Source organism: Nannobrachium achirus (genome assembly GCF_963921795.1).
Source record: "Nannobrachium achirus genome assembly, chromosome: 17".
Classification (NCBI taxonomy): domain Eukaryota; kingdom Metazoa; phylum Chordata; class Actinopteri; order Myctophiformes; family Myctophidae; genus Nannobrachium; species Nannobrachium achirus.
In genome coordinates this window covers 3,239,357-3,260,060 of record NC_137824.1, presented here as the reverse complement: position 1 = coordinate 3,260,060, position 20,704 = coordinate 3,239,357, and the positions used below count along the sequence as shown (strand labels likewise).

At 41.6% G+C, this 20,704-nt stretch overlaps 1 protein-coding gene across 6 annotated transcripts in view; it reads left to right on the top strand.

Moving 5' to 3' along the window:
* LOC308301574 (catenin delta-1-like) overlaps positions 1 to 10,816 on the top strand; it is a 40,709-nt gene extending 29,893 nt beyond the window's left edge. For 5 of the 6 annotated variants that reach the window (XM_080745601.1, XM_080745600.1, XM_080745598.1 and 2 more), the window contains 7 exons: positions 1,440 to 1,590; positions 2,444 to 2,636; positions 3,207 to 3,412; positions 4,731 to 4,772; positions 4,930 to 4,997; positions 5,761 to 5,865; positions 7,797 to 10,816. In XM_080745601.1, the coding sequence (XP_080601727.1) occupies positions 1,440 to 1,590; positions 2,444 to 2,636; positions 3,207 to 3,412; positions 4,731 to 4,772; positions 4,930 to 4,997; positions 5,761 to 5,820 (720 nt within the window). In that variant the 3' untranslated portion in view covers positions 5,821 to 5,865; positions 7,797 to 10,816. The remainder of the gene's footprint in view (positions 1 to 1,439; positions 1,591 to 2,443; positions 2,637 to 3,206; positions 3,413 to 4,730; positions 4,773 to 4,929; positions 4,998 to 5,760; positions 5,866 to 7,796) is intronic. The other variant, XM_080745599.1, reaches the window with a different exon arrangement.
* Positions 10,817 to 20,704: the final 9,888 nt, after the last annotated feature.

Sequence of the window (20,704 nt, the reverse complement as noted above, 5' to 3'; positions counted from 1 at the left end):
ACTGCATGGGACAGCAGGGGCACCACGGCCACTGTGGCCGTTTGAGCATGTCATTTTTCGAGGGGCACACGGCCAAAGAGAGGGGCAACGACGGCCATGGCCGTCGTGGCCGCCGTGAAATTCCTGCCCTGGTTGTGAGCTTGTATATATCTGCTGTTTCCACTACTTTTTGAAAGTGTTTGTAACTATATTAACATTTCTCAACATGGAAACGATTATGACGAGGAAAATAATTGCGATTACCTCAAATAATTGCGATTAGATTATTGTCATAATTGTGACAGGCCTAAACTCATCCAGCAGGGGGCAGTAGAGCATCCCATAGGAGAGCTATCAGTCTCACCTTTGAAGGACCTCCATTACTATAAGTGTGATTATCCATTTAAGACAATCCAGCTTATGAAGTAACTGAAATTGGACAACCATTGCTTTTAATACAGGGGTCTTCAACGGTTACTACATGGGGTCCTCAGAGTTACTACAGGGGGTCCTCCAAATCTTTAGTGAACCCTTTTCTCCCTTTTTTATATTAACCACTCCTAGCGTATCCTAGTGTCCATATCCTGAGAACTTAAGCCAAAAATAGCAGATCTACAAGCGCACAACGCCTCGCGCTGCGAGGCGTTGCGAGCTTGTAGATCGGCTATTTTCGGCAAAGACGTTTGGCTAAGAGGGGAAAAAGAGCCGACTAAGTACAGAGTGAAATGTCAAGTTAAGTATTGACGGTTCAAGTGGTTAAAATATCTGAAAACACAAATTGACATGAATCCAAAATACACTGATTATTGTGCTGTCAAACAATGAAACTATATGGAATCTATAAACAGGTTGTGGGGGTCCCTGCTTCATTTCTCTCTCAACTAAGGGGTCCTTGGCCTGAAAACGTTGAAGACCCCTGTTTCAATGGTAGCCAGATAAGTCGACCTCTTTCAAAGTCGACCCAGACTCCTTTCCCAACGGGTCTGTGGCTAAAATTAGCCACAGATTTGACTAAAATCAAATCTGTGCTTCTGGGGGTCCCTGGAACAAAAAGGTTAGCAATAGGGGTCCATCCGTGGAACAAACTATTTTGAGATGGGGGTCCACGGCCAAAAATACATTTTGGGGGTCCTTAACCACTGATGGGCACATTCTACAAATGTCTTCTAAATCATAACAATTTTCTGAAAAAAACGTATGTGGCCATCAGTGTTTCTCAAACTTTGTCATGTGAAGGACCCCCAGAATGATATGTATTTGGCTACGGACCCCCATCACAAAATATTTTGTTCCAGGGACCCCCAGAAGCAAATATTAGATTTTTGTCTATTCTGCATCTAGCTAAAGGCCTCAGACCCGTTGGGAAACGAGTTTGGGGTCGACTTTGAAAGAGGTCGACTTTTCTGGCATTCGTTTCAATATATCAATATTGATACAAAGTTTTTCTTTCATTTCCCCAGTATGGTCGATACATACGGGCCACAGTACGCCTGGAGCAGGGTCTGCCCATGATGGCCGAGCTGCTGGCCCATGGCAACGACCGCGTGGTCCGGGCCATGTCTGGAGCCCTGAGGAACCTGGCCATCGACAACCGCAACAAAGAACTGCTTGGTAAGCTTGTGAAACGCCTAACTCTCATGTGAATGGAAGCAATCAATGACAGTGTATTGGTTGGCAGCTAGAGGGACCACCGTACACATGGGGCTAGTAGAGTTGGTGTCTCTTTTGTAGTAGCTGAAGAAATGGGTGTTAAATGTAGGTCTCAATGAGTTGTACGTAACCATAGTAATGTTACTGTAACAAACATGGTATTCCACAACGCAAACAGCAACACAAAATCATAATGTATGCATTACGTAGGGATGGGACGATATGAGATTTTCATATCACGATTATTGTGACAAAAGAAATCGCGATTTCCCATTTTCCGGGAGTGGAACATTTGCCAAAAAATAGCAGATCTACAAGCTCACAACGCGATGCGTTGTGAGCTTGTAGATCGGCTATTTTTTGGCAAAGACATTGATAGAGAATGAAAAAAAGACCTGTATCAAGTATGTATATTTTAAGTACCTTTTACCAATTATAGAGGGTTTAAATGGTACCGGATATGCAGCTCGGCAAATAAAAGGTGAATTGATCCCAGTGCATGACAGAGGACGATTTTACGATAAATTAAATCTCCACGATACGATTATCGTGAGTGTTTTTTATCACGATAAACGATAATATCTACCACAAACTAACAAATCCACAAGTTAGACAAAATGGCCAAAGTGTTATAAACGATAAAATAATTATTAGTGATATAAAATACGCCTGTTTTAATGCATAAACTTTGATGACAAGTATTTTACATTTCAATTACCAAATGTTAAGGCCAACCCCTTGCACGTGTGAGCAAACTCCTCAACACAACAAACCGTTCTTTTCTCATTGTTTTTTCTTTGTTCCCCGTTTTCAGGCAAACATGCAGTTGGTCACCTAGTGGCCGACCTGCCTGGCGGTCAGGGCCAGTCTGGGCGCGTTCTGTCCGAGGAGACGGTGGTGTCCGTACTGAGCACGCTCACCGAGGTGTTGGGCAACAGTCTAGAGGCAGCAAAGACCCTGCGAGCCTCGCAAGGCATCGAGAGACTGGTACTCATTAACAAGGACGGGTAAGTGTGTGTGATTGAGTGCACACACAGACACAGTGATTACGTGCACACACAGACATCAAAGGGGGCTTGAGCACCTGCCCTTTTAGCCGTCTGTAAATAGTGCCGTCTCCCGACCATGAATGCAGTTTTTGCTATAGTGAAAGAAATGCAAATGCCCTCTTTCCATGCCATAGCTGACGCTAGCATTCAAGAGAATTGCCTTGTCCAATCTCTCCTGAACTTGAATGCAGCATCTTATGTTGAAAGAATTGCCCTCTCTGTGTTGAAATCCATGCCGTTAAGCCACGTCTCCACTATTGACTTGATGATGCTTAGTTCAGTGTGGTATGCAAGCACCGAAAATAGCCGACCTCCAAGCTCACAACGCGTCACAGCGCAACACTTTGTGAGCTTGGAGGTCTGCTATTTTCGATTATTTTACCAAAAGGCACTTTTAGAAATTTCAGCCCCTGCCTCTCTAACATTCTCTGCACGTCCCTGAATAGTAGTATATATATATTTTTTTGTCTGAAATGATCTAAATTCATATCCCAATCCAACTTTGTGCACGTCTGTGTTTTTCTCCAGTAAACGTTCGGACCGTGAGGTGCGGGGAGCAGGCCAGGTGCTGCAGCTGGTTTGGGCCCACAAGGAGCTGCGTCGGCCTTTAGAGAAGGACGGCTGGAAGAAGACTGACTTCATGGTCCACCTGAACCCTGCCAGCACCACTAACGGCCCCTCCAGCCGAGCCAACGGCAACTATGAAGACAGCACGCTGCCGCTACTGGAGAGAGGTGCTTGTTCTGAACGATTTGATGAACTCCACAAAGCATGATGAAGCATAAAAAGACCGGATTCTTAAATTATAGAAGAAAGAAATTATGATTAATTGAAAACTGCTCCTTCAGACCATTAACCAAAACTCCCAAGATGTGTTCATGAAAGCGAGTTAAGTAGTCAGACTTGTGTGTATTGCAGAATGATAAGATATAGTCTTATATTGCTGTATTTAGGGATCTTTAACAACTAGTCCTATTAACTCATTTTGTGCCCGCGATTTTCGGTCGCAATGATGTCCAGAGTGCCTCACGCAGGCTCCATCCGCTTGCACTCTCTTATTTTGAAGGCCAGAAGTGCCACAGCGTGATCACTTCCGGTCTGACGTCATCGGGTCGTGCGCCGGAATCGACCGTTGTTTACGTGGTGCCATGCTGGATTGCATCAGAGCGTTTATACATGTGCTTTATAAGCGAGCATCTGCCTCCATCTTCGCTTCTAAAGTGTAGTTTTGAGATAATGGACATTAAAGATGAGATCCCCCGTCCACCTCAATGTTATGGGATGACTATTGTGTGCTCGTGGAGCCGTGATGATGACAAATCAGCGCGGATTTTCGTCTCCGGACATCCGGCCATTCTACTCGGTAATGTACTCAACGTTACAGTAATTTATTACTTTTTGCGCGACATCACGCATTCGGCACTGTAAGTACTCTAGTACTTATTGCGTGACATCACGCAAATGGCACTAGATGAGTTAAGAATCCATGATTAACCAGCCATCTGCAGATCCTTATTGTAACCATAAGCAGCTGGTTGGTTTTAACACAACCTAAAGTCCTGGTAATAAGGGAAACATAATAAAATCTGCGAACTAAATCGTTACAAGAAATTTCTTCACCATTGTGTTTCTAAAGGTGTGTAATGTTATGTACTAAAAGGTTGAGATTCAGCTTCCGGGGGAAACTTCATAAAAAAACTGAAAGTTTGTCTCCCATTGACTTTACTATACAGGAAAAAAAACACAGACAATTATGCTTTGAGTAGCATGTGAGGGGTCAAACTAGGGGTTTTTCATGATTTTTTTTTTATGAGGTTTCCCCCGGGAGTTGAATTTCAACCTTTTAGTACATATTATTACACACCTTTAGAAACACATTGGTGAAGAAATTTCCTGGTAACGATTTACTTCGCAGATTGGTCAAATATCTTATAAAATCCCCTTATTATGGACAAACAAATGGTGTTGGTCTTCACGGCGATATCAGATTGCATGCATGTTTTTTTTCCGTGGCAAGTAGTGTGTCTGACTGTTAATATGTTGTTTTTACAGGGGAGAAGAGGGACATGATTCCTTTAAATGACATGGGCCCTGGTGAGTGCATGCATGGTTTATGACTGTGCCGCTATCATTTTTATTGTGTGGAAAATGTAAAGACCCATTGTAATAATAAATAATCAGTTAATACTCTGTCCATGGATCCTGTCAGTGGATGACATCTACATTTCCCCCATGCCTTTGTTTGTTTCAGAGGGCTACTCTACACTGGAGCAGAGGGAGAGGAGACACACTCTAGATGACACGACAGACACTTTACCAGTAAGAGTGTGAACACACTTGATTGTTCATTGAGCTGCTCTAACCATGTCTCTTCTTCTCTCACACACTCTTCTCTCTTCTGCACTTCTTTTAAAGAGGCTTCACTTTAAACACTTTCCCATCAATAACCTTCAACCTCACAACTGGAGCTGTCACAATTATTACATAATCGTCCGATCGCAATTATTTGAGTTAATCGCAATTATTTTGCATAATCGTCGTCATCGTTTCCATGTTGAGAAATGTTAATATAGTTACAAACACTTTCAAAAAGTAGTGGAAATAGCAGATCTACAAGCTCTCAGATCTACGCGATGCGACGCGTTGTGAGCTTGTAGATCGGCTATTTCCACTATCAATGTTCTTTTTAAAGTATAAAATTGTCAAATATGTCAGTAATTTCTTTGTATATTTAAGTTATGTGTCATGATTGCCATGTGCAACTTCAAAGCCTAAAAGCCAAACAGAAATGTAATTGTCAACGACAAAAACTCAATTAAATCGTTAATCGCAATTACTTGAGTGACAATTAATCGTCATGTAAAAGTCATAATCGTGACAGCCCTTCTAACCATTTCTCTCACACTCTCTCTCTCTCTCTCCTGCACTTCTTTTAAAGAGGCTTCACTTTAAAAACTTTCCCATCAATAACCTTCTTCAACCTCACAATTACTGACCAAAATTACTTCTCCCACTCACAACCTCACAACCTTCTCTCCTCTCTCTCTCTCTCTCTCTCTCTCTCTGGTTGTCTCTCTCTCAGCGAGGGGTGTATGGGGGCAGGAAGGGCTCCTTGCCCCTTTTGGACTCCTACGATGGTTAGCCCTCCCCCATCCCCTCTACCCCCCCCTCTGCATGTAACAGCATGGTACGTCCAACTGACCTCTTATCCTGCATGGGATCTCTATTATAGCAGGGGTTCCCAAACTTTCTTTTGTCTCAGGGCACCCCATACATATATTTTTTAATCGGAGGCACCTCTACATTATAATTTTCACTCCCAGCACCTTATATTTATAGCACATCGTCGTTGTCGGGTGGAAACCTTATATGTCCAAAACCGTTCGTTTTGTATTTATCATCTATAAAATGTACTAAACTAGTGAAAACAGCAGATCTACAAGCACACAACGCCTCGCGATACGAGGCGTTGTGTGCTTGTAGATCGGCTGTTTTCACTCGTTTTGTGCGACAGTCTTGTATGATGAAGCAGGGCTTTGCTTTACCAAAAGACGTACACATTTGAAACTTGGAGATAGGAGGTTTCTGCCCGACAGTGACGATATTTTTGTGATTATGTTGCGAGGAAAACGTTGAGATAATAGCCATTTTGGTCAGAACTGACTGAAAATAACTTTGTACTTCAAGTTTAAAATGATACTAAATATTTTTTCAAGTGTCCAAATAAATTCCAAATATTATCAAATGATCTCGCGGCACCCCTGTACTGCCGTCACGGCACCCCAGGGTGCCCCGTCACCCACTTTGAAAACCCCTGCTCTATAGGGAGCTCATCCTCTTGTCTTTCGTAGCTTCTATAAAAGCCCCTTGTTGTACCAAGTCATGTCGTGTCTCATCGTGGTGCACTGATCTGAGATCTGCAGGGTACTGATAACCGAAGAACACGATACTCTGACATGTGCACATGCTGGTATAGTGTTCCTGCAAGGTGGTCCTTGGGGAATTGTGGCAAATGCTACCGTAGTTGTACCAAACCCCAGTGTATGTTTATTATAAACTAGGATCCTGGATAATGACAATTATTGTTGTGTGCGCACCATACTAGTACCACAGAATAAGCATTGGTGTTGTGTCCTTGTGTTGTGTACGTGTATACATGCATATCGCCGTTGTCGGGTGGAAACTTTGTATGTCCAAAACTGTTTGTTTTGTATTTATCATTTTAAAAATGATATAAACCAGTGAAAACAGCCGATCTACAAGCACACAACGCCTCGCGGTGCGAGGCGTTGTGTGCTTGTACATTGGCTGTTTTCACAACTTTTGTGCAACGGCCTATGGTGAAGCAGGGCTTTACTTTGCGAAAAGATTTACAAATTTGAAACTTGGAGATGCGAGGTTTCTGCCCGACAGTGACGGTATACAGTATATCTCTATCATTGCTGTCGGTCAGAAACCATGCCATTTTTGCATGCATTATGCACGCATAAATGAATCCCCTATTTCATGCTTTGACGTATGACAGTGTCGCAAGTTGAGAAAATGGCCCACCTACAAGCTCACAATGCGTTGCATATACAGATCCTTCTCTAAAAATTTGAATATTGTGTAAAAGTACATTTTCTTGAAACTTTCATATATTCTAGATACAATGAACATTCAGTGAATTATTCCAAACATTTTCTTTTTGTTAAAATTTTGAATTTTTATGGCATACAGCTCATGAATATCACAAGTCCATATTTCAAATATTAGAATACTACACAAGACCACTCAAAACAAGGATTTATAATAGAGAAACGTCAAGTTGCTTGAAGTCCAGTGGGAAGTTTCCGAAGTCGATTATGATTTGGGGTGCTAGGGCATCTGCAATGCTTTTTCACACGATATTCTAATTTTTCGAGGGTTTAAAAAATATTAACCAACGAAAAGAGACCAAATAACTACATTTGATCCATCCGTTGAAACAGGTTCTCTTCCATTTCCAAAAATAGTGATCGTTATGGACATACAAGGTTTCTGCCCGACGGCGACAACGTCTGTTCCCCTGTTGGTTCTTTGTGTTTCATGTTTGTTTGGATATTGTTGATTTATAAATGCTTACTCCTTCTCTTGCAGAAAAACTGATAGTGTGCATTACTCAGTGTGGGCCTTCCCTTCCCTACCACTGCTACTGAGGCAGAGGATAAGAGACCAACTCAGTCTCTCTCTCCTTCTCAACCCCCTCCCTCCTCCCCCCTTCCATCACAAGACCGTGGACATGAAGATGAGGGTCAGCATCCAAAGAAAGCGATTGTGTTGCAATCAATTGTTGATATACAGCACACACTTTTTACAATAGTCATCGTAGCATCAGAAATATATTCTCTGTTGTTTAAATTATATTCCTTTTCCTAAAGAGCAATCATCTTTGACAATCATTTATTTTCCAGTCTTTGTCATCCTATTAGTAGTTTTCTTTTTATTTTGTATTTTTTTTTTGTCATCAACCACTTTTCAGTAACATTTTTTGCTGCCATCATCTGAATCCCAACAAGCGTGAGTTGTAGCCTTTTGTGTAGGATATATACTGTATATAAAATGAACATGGGATTGACTACTTTTTTTTTTTTTTACATTTTTGTTTCCTTAATTTAAATGGTCCCTGTAGTGGGTGAAATGGGAGTTTGGGCAGAGGCCGACAAACCAGTAGGAATGCTGGCCGGCATTGTAGATTTTGAGAATGTTTGTATAGGAGTTATTTTTCCATGTCTCTCAAGTCGTTCTCTCTGGTTTGGGGATGGGCAAATGGATGTGGGCAAAGCGAAGGCAGGTGTGCGTGTCTGTATATTTGTCATACTGTACAATAAACCTGCCGGTGTGTGTGATTGAAATGGACCTCAATGTGACAGTGTGTGCACAATGTTGGATGGAGTGTGTTTAAAAAGACCGGGCTCATAACGACACATTGTTAAAAATGACTTGTATTGTGTGCTTTTTTTTAATTTCGTTTTCTTACTCCTGTGACAAAGCATGTGTATTTTTGATTTATTTTCATTTGTTACAATTTACCGACTGCCTCTTTTGTTTTGTGCTCGATACCTTAATTTCAAACTGTTTTTTTCCCCTCCCCAAATGAAAGAAAGGACAGTTTAGCTGCTTCTGATTCTTTTTTTTTTTCTTTTCTTGTATTTGTGGATGTTTTTTTATTTAAAAACGCTCCCATGAGTGGATGTGAACGTTGACTGTGTGCTTTTAAGTACAAAATACATCACATTGGAGACTTGCAAATGTGTGGTGTGCCACTACTTTGGGAGATACACTACTACTCAACCACTGAACATTGAAACATTCTGACTTCAAGAATAGAAACCATTCCTAACGCTACTGTTAAAGGGATATTTCACTTTCAAAAAAACTTTTGGTCATTTTATCGTCTAGTCATGCTTTTGGGAACACCTAGGACAGTTTTTGAATTTCTTCATTCAGTATTTAGATATTTGATATATATTTCCCCCATTTTGCCCCCTTCCAGGACCTTCCTATACAAACCCATTACAACTTCAAACTCCATTTTAACCATGATAGATTCAATTAAAACACCTGTCCTTTTTTCTGGTGATTCCTGACACCCTCCGAATACGTGAGCAGGCCGTGTTTTTTTCAATACGATGTTTCATAGATTTTTTATAATCTTTTATTGTATTCAATACATTTAATTTCGGAGGATGTCAGGAGTCACCAGAAAAAAGGACAGGTGTTTTAATTGAATCTATCATGGTTAAAATGGAGTTTGAAGTTGCAGTGGGTTTGTATAGGAAGGTCCTGGATGGGGGAAATGAATATCAAATATCTAAATACTGAATGAAGAAATTCAAAAACTGTCCTGGATGTTCCCAAAAGCCTTATTGGACGATAAAATGACCACGTTTTTTTTTTAAGTGAAATATCCCTTCACGAGAACCACACTACACAACAGAGGAAGGAAAACGGGTGCTTGGTGTTGAACACCACGGAAAGGACTGGTGAACCCTGTGAATTCTAATGTCACAGATTATGGCAGACACATTTATGTAACCCAACTGACAGATCCCTGAGAAGTATTGGTGATTGACCCATTTAGAACGGGTACACGTTATTGCGTATCATTATTTTATGCTTTACCTATTGATATACAAGCTGCGAGCTCGTAGATCTGCTATTTTTGAACAATCGTGAAAATGAGAATTTTGACCCGGTTCTATAAGTGTCTTTTGAATCCTAAGATTTTTAATCTTATGTTTCTATGTCAGCAATCTGGCCAGCCATCGTCAAAGAAAAGGTCCTTTTCACTTAAATGGAGCTCAGTCTGTTCTTGAGACACTACTATGTCAGTGGTTCTCAAACCTTTTCATGTGAAGGACCCCCAAAATGATATGTATTTGGCCACGGACCTGCGCATCTCACCCCCCCAGAAGCAAAGTTACAAACGTTCGCTTTGAAAATACATATATTCAAAGATTTGCACACATTTTCACGACTTTTTCAAAAATGGCAGATCAAGTTCGCAGAGCTGTGAGCTTGTATATCTGCTATTTTTCACTGGTTAAAGCATTCAATAATTCTAGGCCTAAATGGGTTAATAAAACACTCAATACCCAAGTTATTGATTCTACATTACAATTGGTGTAAAAAGTACACGTGCAGGCGTATTATAAAGGTCTTATAAAGTCTTTATTTTTGCTCAGAGTCTTGACTTTTGGACAGACTGAAGAGATCACAGGACATGACATACAAGTCAAGGGAGTGGGAACAAGAAGCACATTTTGTTATATGAATCGTTTTTTGTTCTGTATTTTTGGCTTTTGTGACTGGTTTGTTTCACTTCTGTGAGGGTTGGTATATTTGGGTTCAGTGGGAGAGAGCTTCATGTTATCTGTTCTGCTTTATAAACCCACTTATACCACTGATATGTTGTAATGGCATAAGAGACCAATCCTTTATTTTTTTGTTGCTTTTTTTTCTTTTAGTTTTACAAGTTGATCTGTAATGTTGCCTATCCATGTAAAGTTAAGACGTACCATTCATACCTGCCTTGGCTCTGAAAAGTTGCATTTTTGTCTGTAAAAGTATGTAACTGGCAATACTGTTTTTATAAATAAAGAGCTTTTCTTAGACGAGATTTGATGCAGTGGCTTGCATACATGCATACTGTACAGGCCCTGTGTGATTAAGTAAAACTACCATAAGTCTACTTCTTTACCTGAAGTAGGCTACTTTATTTTTGGAGGATCTGTCGGCCTACTATACTTGAGTATGTTTTATTTCAGACTACAATATGTACAGTTGTGAAGATTTATCATTTACTCCAACACTTTCCCCTTAAAACGGTGTTTCTCAACAACTGTGCCTGGGGACCTTTGGTGTGCCCCTGAGAAGGGTCAAGTGTGCCCCTTGAAACTGTTTGAAAGCAAGTATTGTATTTATCAATTTAAACTAGTTAAAACAGCCGAGTTGTAGCTCGGCTGTTTTCACAAACGCCTCGCGGTGCGAGGCGTTGTGTGCTTGTAGATCTGCTGTTTTCACTACTGTTGTGTGACAGCCTTGTATGATGAAGCAGGGCTTTACTTTGCGAAGAAACGTACACATTTGAAACTTGGAGATTCAAGGTTTCTTCCCGACAGTGACGATATTTACACCCCCGTATTATGTTGGTGTGCCCATGGATTCTTGGGACATGAAAAGTGTGCCCATGCAGAAAAAAGGATGAGAAACACTGCCTTAAAATACTTAAATTGGCAATATAAGCCAACTTCAGAAAAGTAAATCCAGAGGTTGAATTCCAGGTATCTGCCAATGTATTCGGCAACGGTAAACACCTCCTCCATAACTGCAAATTATTAATGCTGTCACCATGTTCAGCCTGGTCAGTATGTTGTTGATACAAAGGAAAATAGTCGTCCTTTTTCTGTCTGGTTTCCAGGCTATTTTGGCAGCACTATAATAGATGGTCCACTTTATGTTGTGGCCTATCTTGAACTGTAGGTTGTCCAATCAAAATGATTCCTTCATGACATGATTGATTGATTGATTGAAGACTTTATTAGAAGTTTAGGAACAGATACAGTTTCATGACAGTACAGTTCACTGGTCAACTAAAAAGAGATCCTAGTAAGCTTTTCGGCTTATTTACCCAGGAAACCTTTATGTATCTCATATAACATTGGATGACAGCTCCTCATAGGCCAGGACCATGTCCGCCTAATGAGTTTTTCCTCATTTATCATTTTCTTCAAAACACACATTTTTTCTTCTAGGCTACTCATCGTGATGGACATGTATCAAGCCTTTTTGATATTCCATACTGAGCGTCTGAGTGGCTATAATTACCTTCCTGTATTTTTTGTAAGTTTGCAGGAGGAGCCTATTTTTTATGCTAAATGAACGCATCATTCAATCAACACAAAATGTACACAGCGCAGAGCCTAGTGCACAAGAAGCAAGTTGGCACCTCGACAGAGGTGCCATAGTCTAGTTGAATATTAAAAAAAATAAAAAAAAGATCTCTGCACTCTGCAAAACAATTAGGAAACCAGCCACCTGCCAAGGGCCCAGAGGAGGGCCGTCACATTCACATTTCACAACTATAATCTTTCTGGGCTGGGGGAGGCCCCCGGAACCTCCTCAAGGACCCCACTTTGAGAACCCTGCTGATTTACTGTCAGTGAAACTAAGTGAGTTCTCAGCCAGCCTGTAATGTTCAACAGGGCTTCCCAACCTCATGAGTCATGACCAGTCCATAGATGGGCCTTGAGCACCCTCCTCTGTTGATTCGCAGAATTACACTTTGGAGTGGTCACTTGATTGATTGGTTGACTGACTGACTGACTGACTGACTGACTGACTGACTGATTGATTGATTGATTGATTGATTGATTGATTGATTGATTAAAGAATCTATTAGAAGATTGCATAGGAAAAAGTACAGTTTCATGACAATACACATCACTGGTACAAGGTCAACTAAAAGGAGATCCTAGTAAGCTTTATGGCTTATTTACACAGGAACCACTTTATGTATCTCATAGCCTATTATTGATTTCAGCTGTTACAATTCCAAACATGACCTGCTTTAAGTCAGTATATATTAGTAGCTTAATGACTGGCATAGTAGTATTAAAATGTATTTATCTTATGTCCAATGTATGTATTTGTATTTAATTCATAAAGTTAACATGAGTATATAACTAAATGCATTTGAAATTAAATCAACATGTTACATTTCAGGATTCCAATTAAAAAAATAACAAAAAATATTTCAGGATTCCAATTCAACTGCGATGCGTTTTGAGCTTGTAGATCGGCTATTTTTGCTTCTTTTGTATGAGATACCAGAAAGTGACAAAGTAGGACGTAGCAATATGCAATGTGGCCCTCTGGAGTGAAGGTGGAAATATAGTGGCCCTCTGGAGTGAAGGTGGAAATATAGTGGCCCTCACCATCATCAAAGTTGCCCACCCCTGTGCTAGCTCAAGGATTGGTCTGGCTTCACATGACAGTTAGCTTGCTGCAGAATAGTCACGTCAACAACCACACTTGCAATTTCCAATTGCATCTTTAGATTATGTATTTATTCTTACAAACAATTACATGTGGGGAAAATACACATTAAAATAAATCCAATCCATTATCAAAGATAATGTAGCAAACAAACAAAAAATCACACCCAATGTGAAGTGAGCGGTGGTCGTGCTTGCATAACGTCTTCAGACTAGGATTTGAGTATAGGATGTACACAGGCTATGCTACACACACACACGTTTTGCTATGGCTAAACGCTGAGGAAAAAGGCTACAGACACACGCACAGCCACGTATAGGAGCGGTCTACCACCGCTCAAAAACATGTTAAATCTCAAATTTCTCAACGGCAAGACAATCAAAGCTAGCTCGTATAGTGAGCTCGTATAGTGAGCTAGCTTTGAAAGCTCTCATCAAGTCGCATACAAAATACACTGTGTATCATACAAGTAGTGAGGGTCCCTGCTTTGTCTCACTCTCAGCTATGGGGTCCTTGGGCTGGAAAACGACTCCTGGTCTAATTAGTTGAAATTCATTAATTAATTCAAACTCTCACACGGTTAGCAGTGATAAAGGTTTATCTCCAGTGTAGACACGCTGGGTTGTTCATTCAGAGTATCTAATCGACTGAAAGTCTTATCACAGTTTACCAGGCACGTGCACACATAGGGAGCGTGTCGCTGTTACTACATATCATGTTTTCGACACCCGACTCTAACCCTAACCTCCGTGGAAATGATTTTGATCCGGTCGAAATGATTTTACCCACACATAGCCTATACATCAAGGGGTCTTGAGCCCCTGCCCTTTTATCTGTCTGTAAAAAAGCGCCCTCTCCAGACTAAATGCAGTTTTCAGTATGGTGAAAGAAATACAAATACCCTCTTTTCATGCCATGCCTGAAGGCAGCATTCAAGAGAATTACCTTGTCCAAACTCTCCTGAACTTGAATGCATCATCTTATGTTGAATTGCCGACCTCCAAGCTCACAACGTGTCGCGCTGCGACCCACGCGCGACCCACGTGACTTTTAGAAATGTCAGCCCCTGCCCCTCTAACATTCTCTGCACGTCCCTGGTGGACCTTTTCTTAAAGCAGTGCGAACCGCTCCTACGTCTGGCTCTTCGCGATTCTTTCGTCTCGTGTGGACACGCTGGTGCTTCTTCAGGTTAGCTGAATGACTGAAACTCTTGCCACACTGTTGACAGACGTATGGTCTTTCTCCGTTGTGGATACGCTGGTGCCTCTTCAGGTGAGTCGACTGACTGAAACTCCTGGCACACTGTTTACAATGGAAGGGCTTTTCCCCGTTATGGATACGCAGGTGTTTCTTCAGGTCACCCGACTGATTGAAACTCTTGCCACACTGTTGACAGAGGTAGGGTTTTTCTCCAGTATGAATACGTTGGTGCCTCTTTAGGACCGCCAACTGACTAAAACTCTTGTCACAATACTGACAGAGGTGAGGTTTGTTTCCAGTGTGGACATGCTGGTGCGACCTCAGGTGAGCCAACTGGTTGAAACTCTTGCCACACTCTTCACAGCGGTACGGTTTTTCTCCCGTGTGGATGCGCAGGTGCTTCTTCAGGTCACCCACGTGGCTGAAACTCTTCCCGCACGGCTTACAGTGGTAAGGTTTTTCTCCGGTGTGGACGCGCTGGTGCTTCTTCAGGTCGGCTAAATGACGGAAACCCTTGTGACACTGTTTACAGACGTGAGATTTATTTATTGTGTCAGTCATCTGATGGGTTATTAGTATTACCTCTCCCGGTCGAGTTAAAGTCTTTGTAAACTGTTGATGGCTGCAAGATGTTGGCCTGGCTGGGTCTTCACGTTCCTGGCTGGTCACGCGGCTGGTGGTGAATTGCTGACAGGCTGCTGGGGGGATCTGTCCGGTCACCATTTTTGCAGTATAGGCCGTAATCCTGTTCATGTGTTTATAGAGAGTTGTCAGTCAGGGACGATGTACACTTAGAACAAGAGAACAGAGTCAGGAAGTATTCAGACCCGTTCCTTCCAGGAGTGAAGGTGTAACGTCAAAAATGTGTCTCCTTATGTTCTCTTTCTCTCAGTGAGGACAAATCTGGTCTCAGTGGGATGAACTGGAAGTCCTAAATATCCTTTCGCGTCGATGAGATGAAGAATTATCAATGGGGTGAAGTGGGAGTGTTAAGACCGTTTATCCTTTTGCAGTGGGATAAAGAGGAAGTCTGCCGTGTATTAACACCTTATACAGGCCTAGCAGAGCTCTGCTCTTACCTCACTCACACCACAAGCTGTTGCCATGCAGGCCTTAGCAACGCCCATGTGTGCAAGACGCTGCCTTTCCATATTTGGGCAAGACTGACATCCTCATAGCACCATCACCATGACGGCATGAGATCAACATGAAACTAGACAGGGAACTGGGAGATTGCAAGTGTGGCGAGTCGCGAGTAATCCACTGGGAAATTAATTCTGTTTTAACATGTGTAACTCAAATGTTGCTTCTGGGGGGTAAACATTTTGAGATGTATACATATAATTTTTGGGGGTTTTTCACATGAAAAAGTTTGAGCACCACTGACATAGAAACATAGGGTTTTCAAAATAAACCTTAGAAGGATTTGAAATATTCAAAGACACATTTTCAAGATTTTTCAAAAATAGCAGATCTACAAGCTCGCTGTGAGCTTGTATATCTTCAATTTTTTCAATAGTTTAAGCACAAAATAATGTGCAATAATGCGTTCCCAGCCCATGAAGAACATTCATGTGTGATTTTTGATTGTCGCTGACATTGTATCACTGGAAAGATTTGCATCCAAAATGGAACACAGGTAGGTCATTTCCAATTTGCTTGCAATATCAGTAGAAAGTGGTTAAGTGTGCCAGTGGGTTTTTATAAATCTATTGAACCAATAAAAAGTATTAACAAGAGCTTATGACTAAATAATAACTACATTGAACCCAGGTTGCTATGCATGCATGTACTGTAGCAACCACCACATACTAGGTTTCAGCGGAACTGTGTGTGTGTGTGTGTGTGTGTGTGTGTGTGTGTGTGTGTGTGTGTGTGTGTGTGTGTGTGTGTGGGTTGTGAGAGTGCTTGCTTTACCACAGTAGTAACATGCAGGGGCGTCACAAGGGGGGGAAGTGGGACTGAATTACTAGGTGGAGGGGAGGGGCCTGGAATTATTTTATACTTTAGCTATTTTTTGAAACGTTGTGAAAATGTGTGCAAATCTTTAAGCAAACATTTGTAACTCAAATTTTGCTTCTAGGGGGTCCCTGGAACTAAATATTTTGAGATGGGGGTCCGTGGCCAAATACATATCATTTTGGGGGTCCTTCACATGAAAAAGTTTGAGCACCACTGACATAAGAAACACACATTTTCACGATTTAAAAAAAATAGCAGATCTACAAGCTCGCAGCGCGGCACTCGGTGCCGCGCTGTGAGCTTGTATATCTGCTATTTTTCAATAGTTAAAGTACCCAGAGCCCAGAATTTGGTGCGACACCCCTGGTAACATGTGCCCTTCTGTTCAAACACAGACACAGTACAGTAGACTATACCCTATCCCCCTCTTCAACGTTTTCAGGCCAAGGACCCCTTAGTTGCGCGAGAGATGAATTGACAGCACAATCAGTGTATTTTGGATTCATGTCAATTTGTGTTTTCAGATATTTAACCACTTGAACCGTCAATACTTAATATAAATAAAATTGACCTTTCACTCTGTACTTAGTCTGCTCTTTTTCCCCTTTACTCCAAAGCTCTTTGCCAAAAATAGCCACTCTACAAGCTCACAAGCTTGTAGATCTGCTATTTTTGGCTAAAGTTCTCAGAATATGGACGCTAGGGTTCAAGTGGTTAATATAAAAAAGGATAAAAAAAAAAAACTTTCTATCACTCAAAGATTTGGAGGACCCCCTGTAGTGACTCTGGACCCCCCTGTTGAAGTCCCATGTATTACACAACAATATAGGCCTAGTCAAAAAGGAATATCACAAGCCATTAATCAATAATCACACAAGAAAATATATTTAGAAAATATATTTTACACTTTTATATATGATGAATAGCAATCAAGCTTAATCGGGCTTATAGATGTTCTGTTTTTGCTCTCCTTTTGAAAGTGAGAGTTATCAGCCCACCCACGACTCCCCCGATGGGAAAAAGTGAGTGGCAACTCAACTGCGAGGGTCTTTTGCTGGTGGAGACTCTGTAGTCATGTGGTATGGGAAACCCACGCTGTACTTTCCATGAACAGTAGCCTAGAGGTGGGGGTGCAATGATGAGCTGTGAAGGGCTTGGATGGAAGCGGGGCTCTGGAGGTGGTGGGTTTAAAAAGACACGGCGGCTCAGACACATCAGTGGTCTGTTGAGAGCATCTATAGACACACAATGGAGAGCCTCTACCTGCCTATACTCCTGCTCACTGCCCTCTGCACGCTGCCCACCGCCTCGGCTAAAGGTACGTTCAACATGTCATGTCTGCTTAATATAAGCCAATGCTTCTCAACCTGTGGGTCGGGAGGGACCCCCCAGGGGGGTCCCCAAGTTATTTTGGGGGGAGTCCCCAGATGATTAACTTAATGTGCGACATTGTTTTCTCACTCAACAGTAAACAAACCAACACAAAGTTTAAGTGTATAGCACATTTCTAAAGTGATGATTTTTAGGACGTTTTAATACCTCTAAAATGACAAATTAAACATTGGCCAAATTGTCAAAGGCAGAAATTGTGAAAATAGCCGATCTACATGCTCACAACGCCTCGATGTCCCAGTAAAAATATGATTATTTTTGGGGTCTCGGTCTGAAAAGGTTGAGAACCACTGATAAGCGACTATGGGCATGTTTTCTTTTCTCCTGCTTGAAACAGAGAATTGTGTCAGTATATTTGTCTTAGTTTTGGTTATAAACCAGTGGTTCCCAAGATTTCTTATATCAAAGACCCCCCAAAAACAGACAAATATTCTAGATGTACATTCCTCATAATTGTTTACAACCAAGGCTGCTTTGCATGACCTAACCCAACCCTTTTAAGGAGTTTCTTATAACTTGCCTGAAAATGTGTGCAAATCTGCAAAGTGAACATTCGTAACTCAAAGTTTGCTTCTGGGGGTCCCTGGAACTAAATATTTTGAGATGGGGGTCCGTGGCCAAATACATGTCATTTTCGGGGTCCTTCACATGAAAAAGTGTACCACTGACATAGAAACATAGCTTTTTCAAAAAAACATGGAAGGATTTGAAATATTCAGACTCTGCACAAATTTTCACGATATTTCAAAAATAGCAGATCTACAATCTCGCATCGCGGCACTCGGTGCCGCGCTGTGAGCTTGTATATCTGCTATTTTTCAGTAGTTAAAGCACAAAATGTGAGTGAATCCTTGTACCCAGGGCCTAGAATTTGGTGTGACACCCCTGTCTGATATAGACAATAAGCCGCTTCCGACCTTCTTCTAAAAAGAAACCCATTTCTCTGTATTCAACAGGTGGAACAGGAGACTGCTGCAGGGAGATCAAAAAAACCACCATACGAAAACAACTTCTCAGCAGCTACTACAGACAGAGCACCCAGTCCTGTGCCATCCCTGCTTTGGTGTAAGTCCAAAGAACCAAATAACTTTAATATAGCATAATGCTACACATTTTTAGATGCCATAATACACTTTATTTGTATCACACCTATATCACACCTTATTTCCCAAACAAGCTTTTAAAAGTGTACAAATTGTGCCAAAACACAATAAGACAGAGGCAGTAAGTCAGCACGACAAAGTTGATGTTTCAAGGTGTTTTGTCGTGTCACACACACATACTGTACAACGGCCTTATAGATTGTACAATTCATGTAGACCTTATCTAACTTGCATTTCTTGCATTCTTGATTGCGACACTAAAATAGGAATAAGGCTAATTCAGTTAAAAAGATAAAACTGTTGGAAACAAATGGAAATTCCATTTGGTTGATATTAGCTAGTAACACAGGACTACACTGAACAGACACACTGACTGTAGCATAGTGCACATACAGTAGGAACACAATGGAATCAATTAGCCCCCATGCAGAGCTATTTTTGCATTATCCTTTTAACATAGCTTGGTAAATTGTGCTTGCTGTAGGCCTATTAAGTGTTCAATGTGTTAATATGTGTAATTAGTTAATCAATCAATACTCAATAGGTGGTGGTGGTGGTGGTGGTGGTAGTGGTGATCAGGGGTGTCACACCAAATTCTGGGCCCTGGGCACAAGGATTCACTGCGGGCCACCCATGAATGTTCTTCATAGGGGGAGGGGGTTTAACCCATTTAGACTGGGAACGCATTATTACACATTATTTTGTGCTTTAACTATATGAGCGTGGCACCGCGCTGTGAGCTTGTAGATCTGCTATTTTAGAAAAATCGTGGACATTTTGTGCAAGTGAAAAAACTACGTTTCTATGTCAGTGGTGCTCAAACTTTTTCGTGTGAAGGACACTCAAAGTGATATGCATTTGGTCACGGACCCCCATCTCAAAATATTTAGTTCCAGGGACCCCCCCAGAAGCAAAATTTGAGTTACAAATGTTCGCTTAAAAATACATATACTGTAGGCTACCGGTATTCAAAGATTAGCACACTTTTCAAAAATAGCAAAAATTTAAAATAACGAAGGCCCCTCCACCTTGGGCCCTAGTAACTCAGTCCCACTTGTCCCCCCCTTGTGACGCCCTTGGTGTTGATCAATGTGTTAACTTGAGACTGACCTCTCCTTTCTGCCCACAGGTTCTACACGGTGAAAGACAAGAGACTCTGCGCTGACCCCTCATTACCGTGGGCCCAGAAGAGTGTGGCCTTCCTGGACGCAAAGAACAGACCCGCCAGTATAACTACCAGGCCCACTACCACTACCAGCACTACTACAACAACAGCCACACACCTAAATCTGACCCACAGGGCTGGACTGGGACATCCATTCCCTGTCATCTTGGTTCAAACCGGTCAAAAATAGTTCTCGCTGGCATCCTCAGGAGGACAGAGAAGGAGGTAGTTATCACTTCTCCCATAGACAGGCGAGAAGTGAGCAACCCCCCCCCCCCCCTTACCTTAGCCCCAGCCCCTTGTTTCCGCTCTCCTGTACATAATAGTGTTTTTATAACTGTGATATTATTGAATGTTTTCTTTGCTTGCTATTTATTATGTCCATGAATTGTATACCGAGGGCTTCCAACATAAAAAAGACCGTAAAAGGTCTTATTTGAGATGTTCCTTTTAGGCAGGGTGTTCAACTGTAATTGTACTGTACTACATTTCAATTGTATTGACTATACTTGTACTGTTCTCCATTTTTGTATAATAAAATAATCAATCAATCAAAAACAACGGGTTGAGGCAGTGACTCGTTGTAAGTTTTGTAAGCTCTTTTACCGTATGCTTGGGTTTTACTATCCTAAAACGGCCCGCTAATGTTCGGCCCGCCGGGCCCGGTATGCCAGACGCCCAGTCCA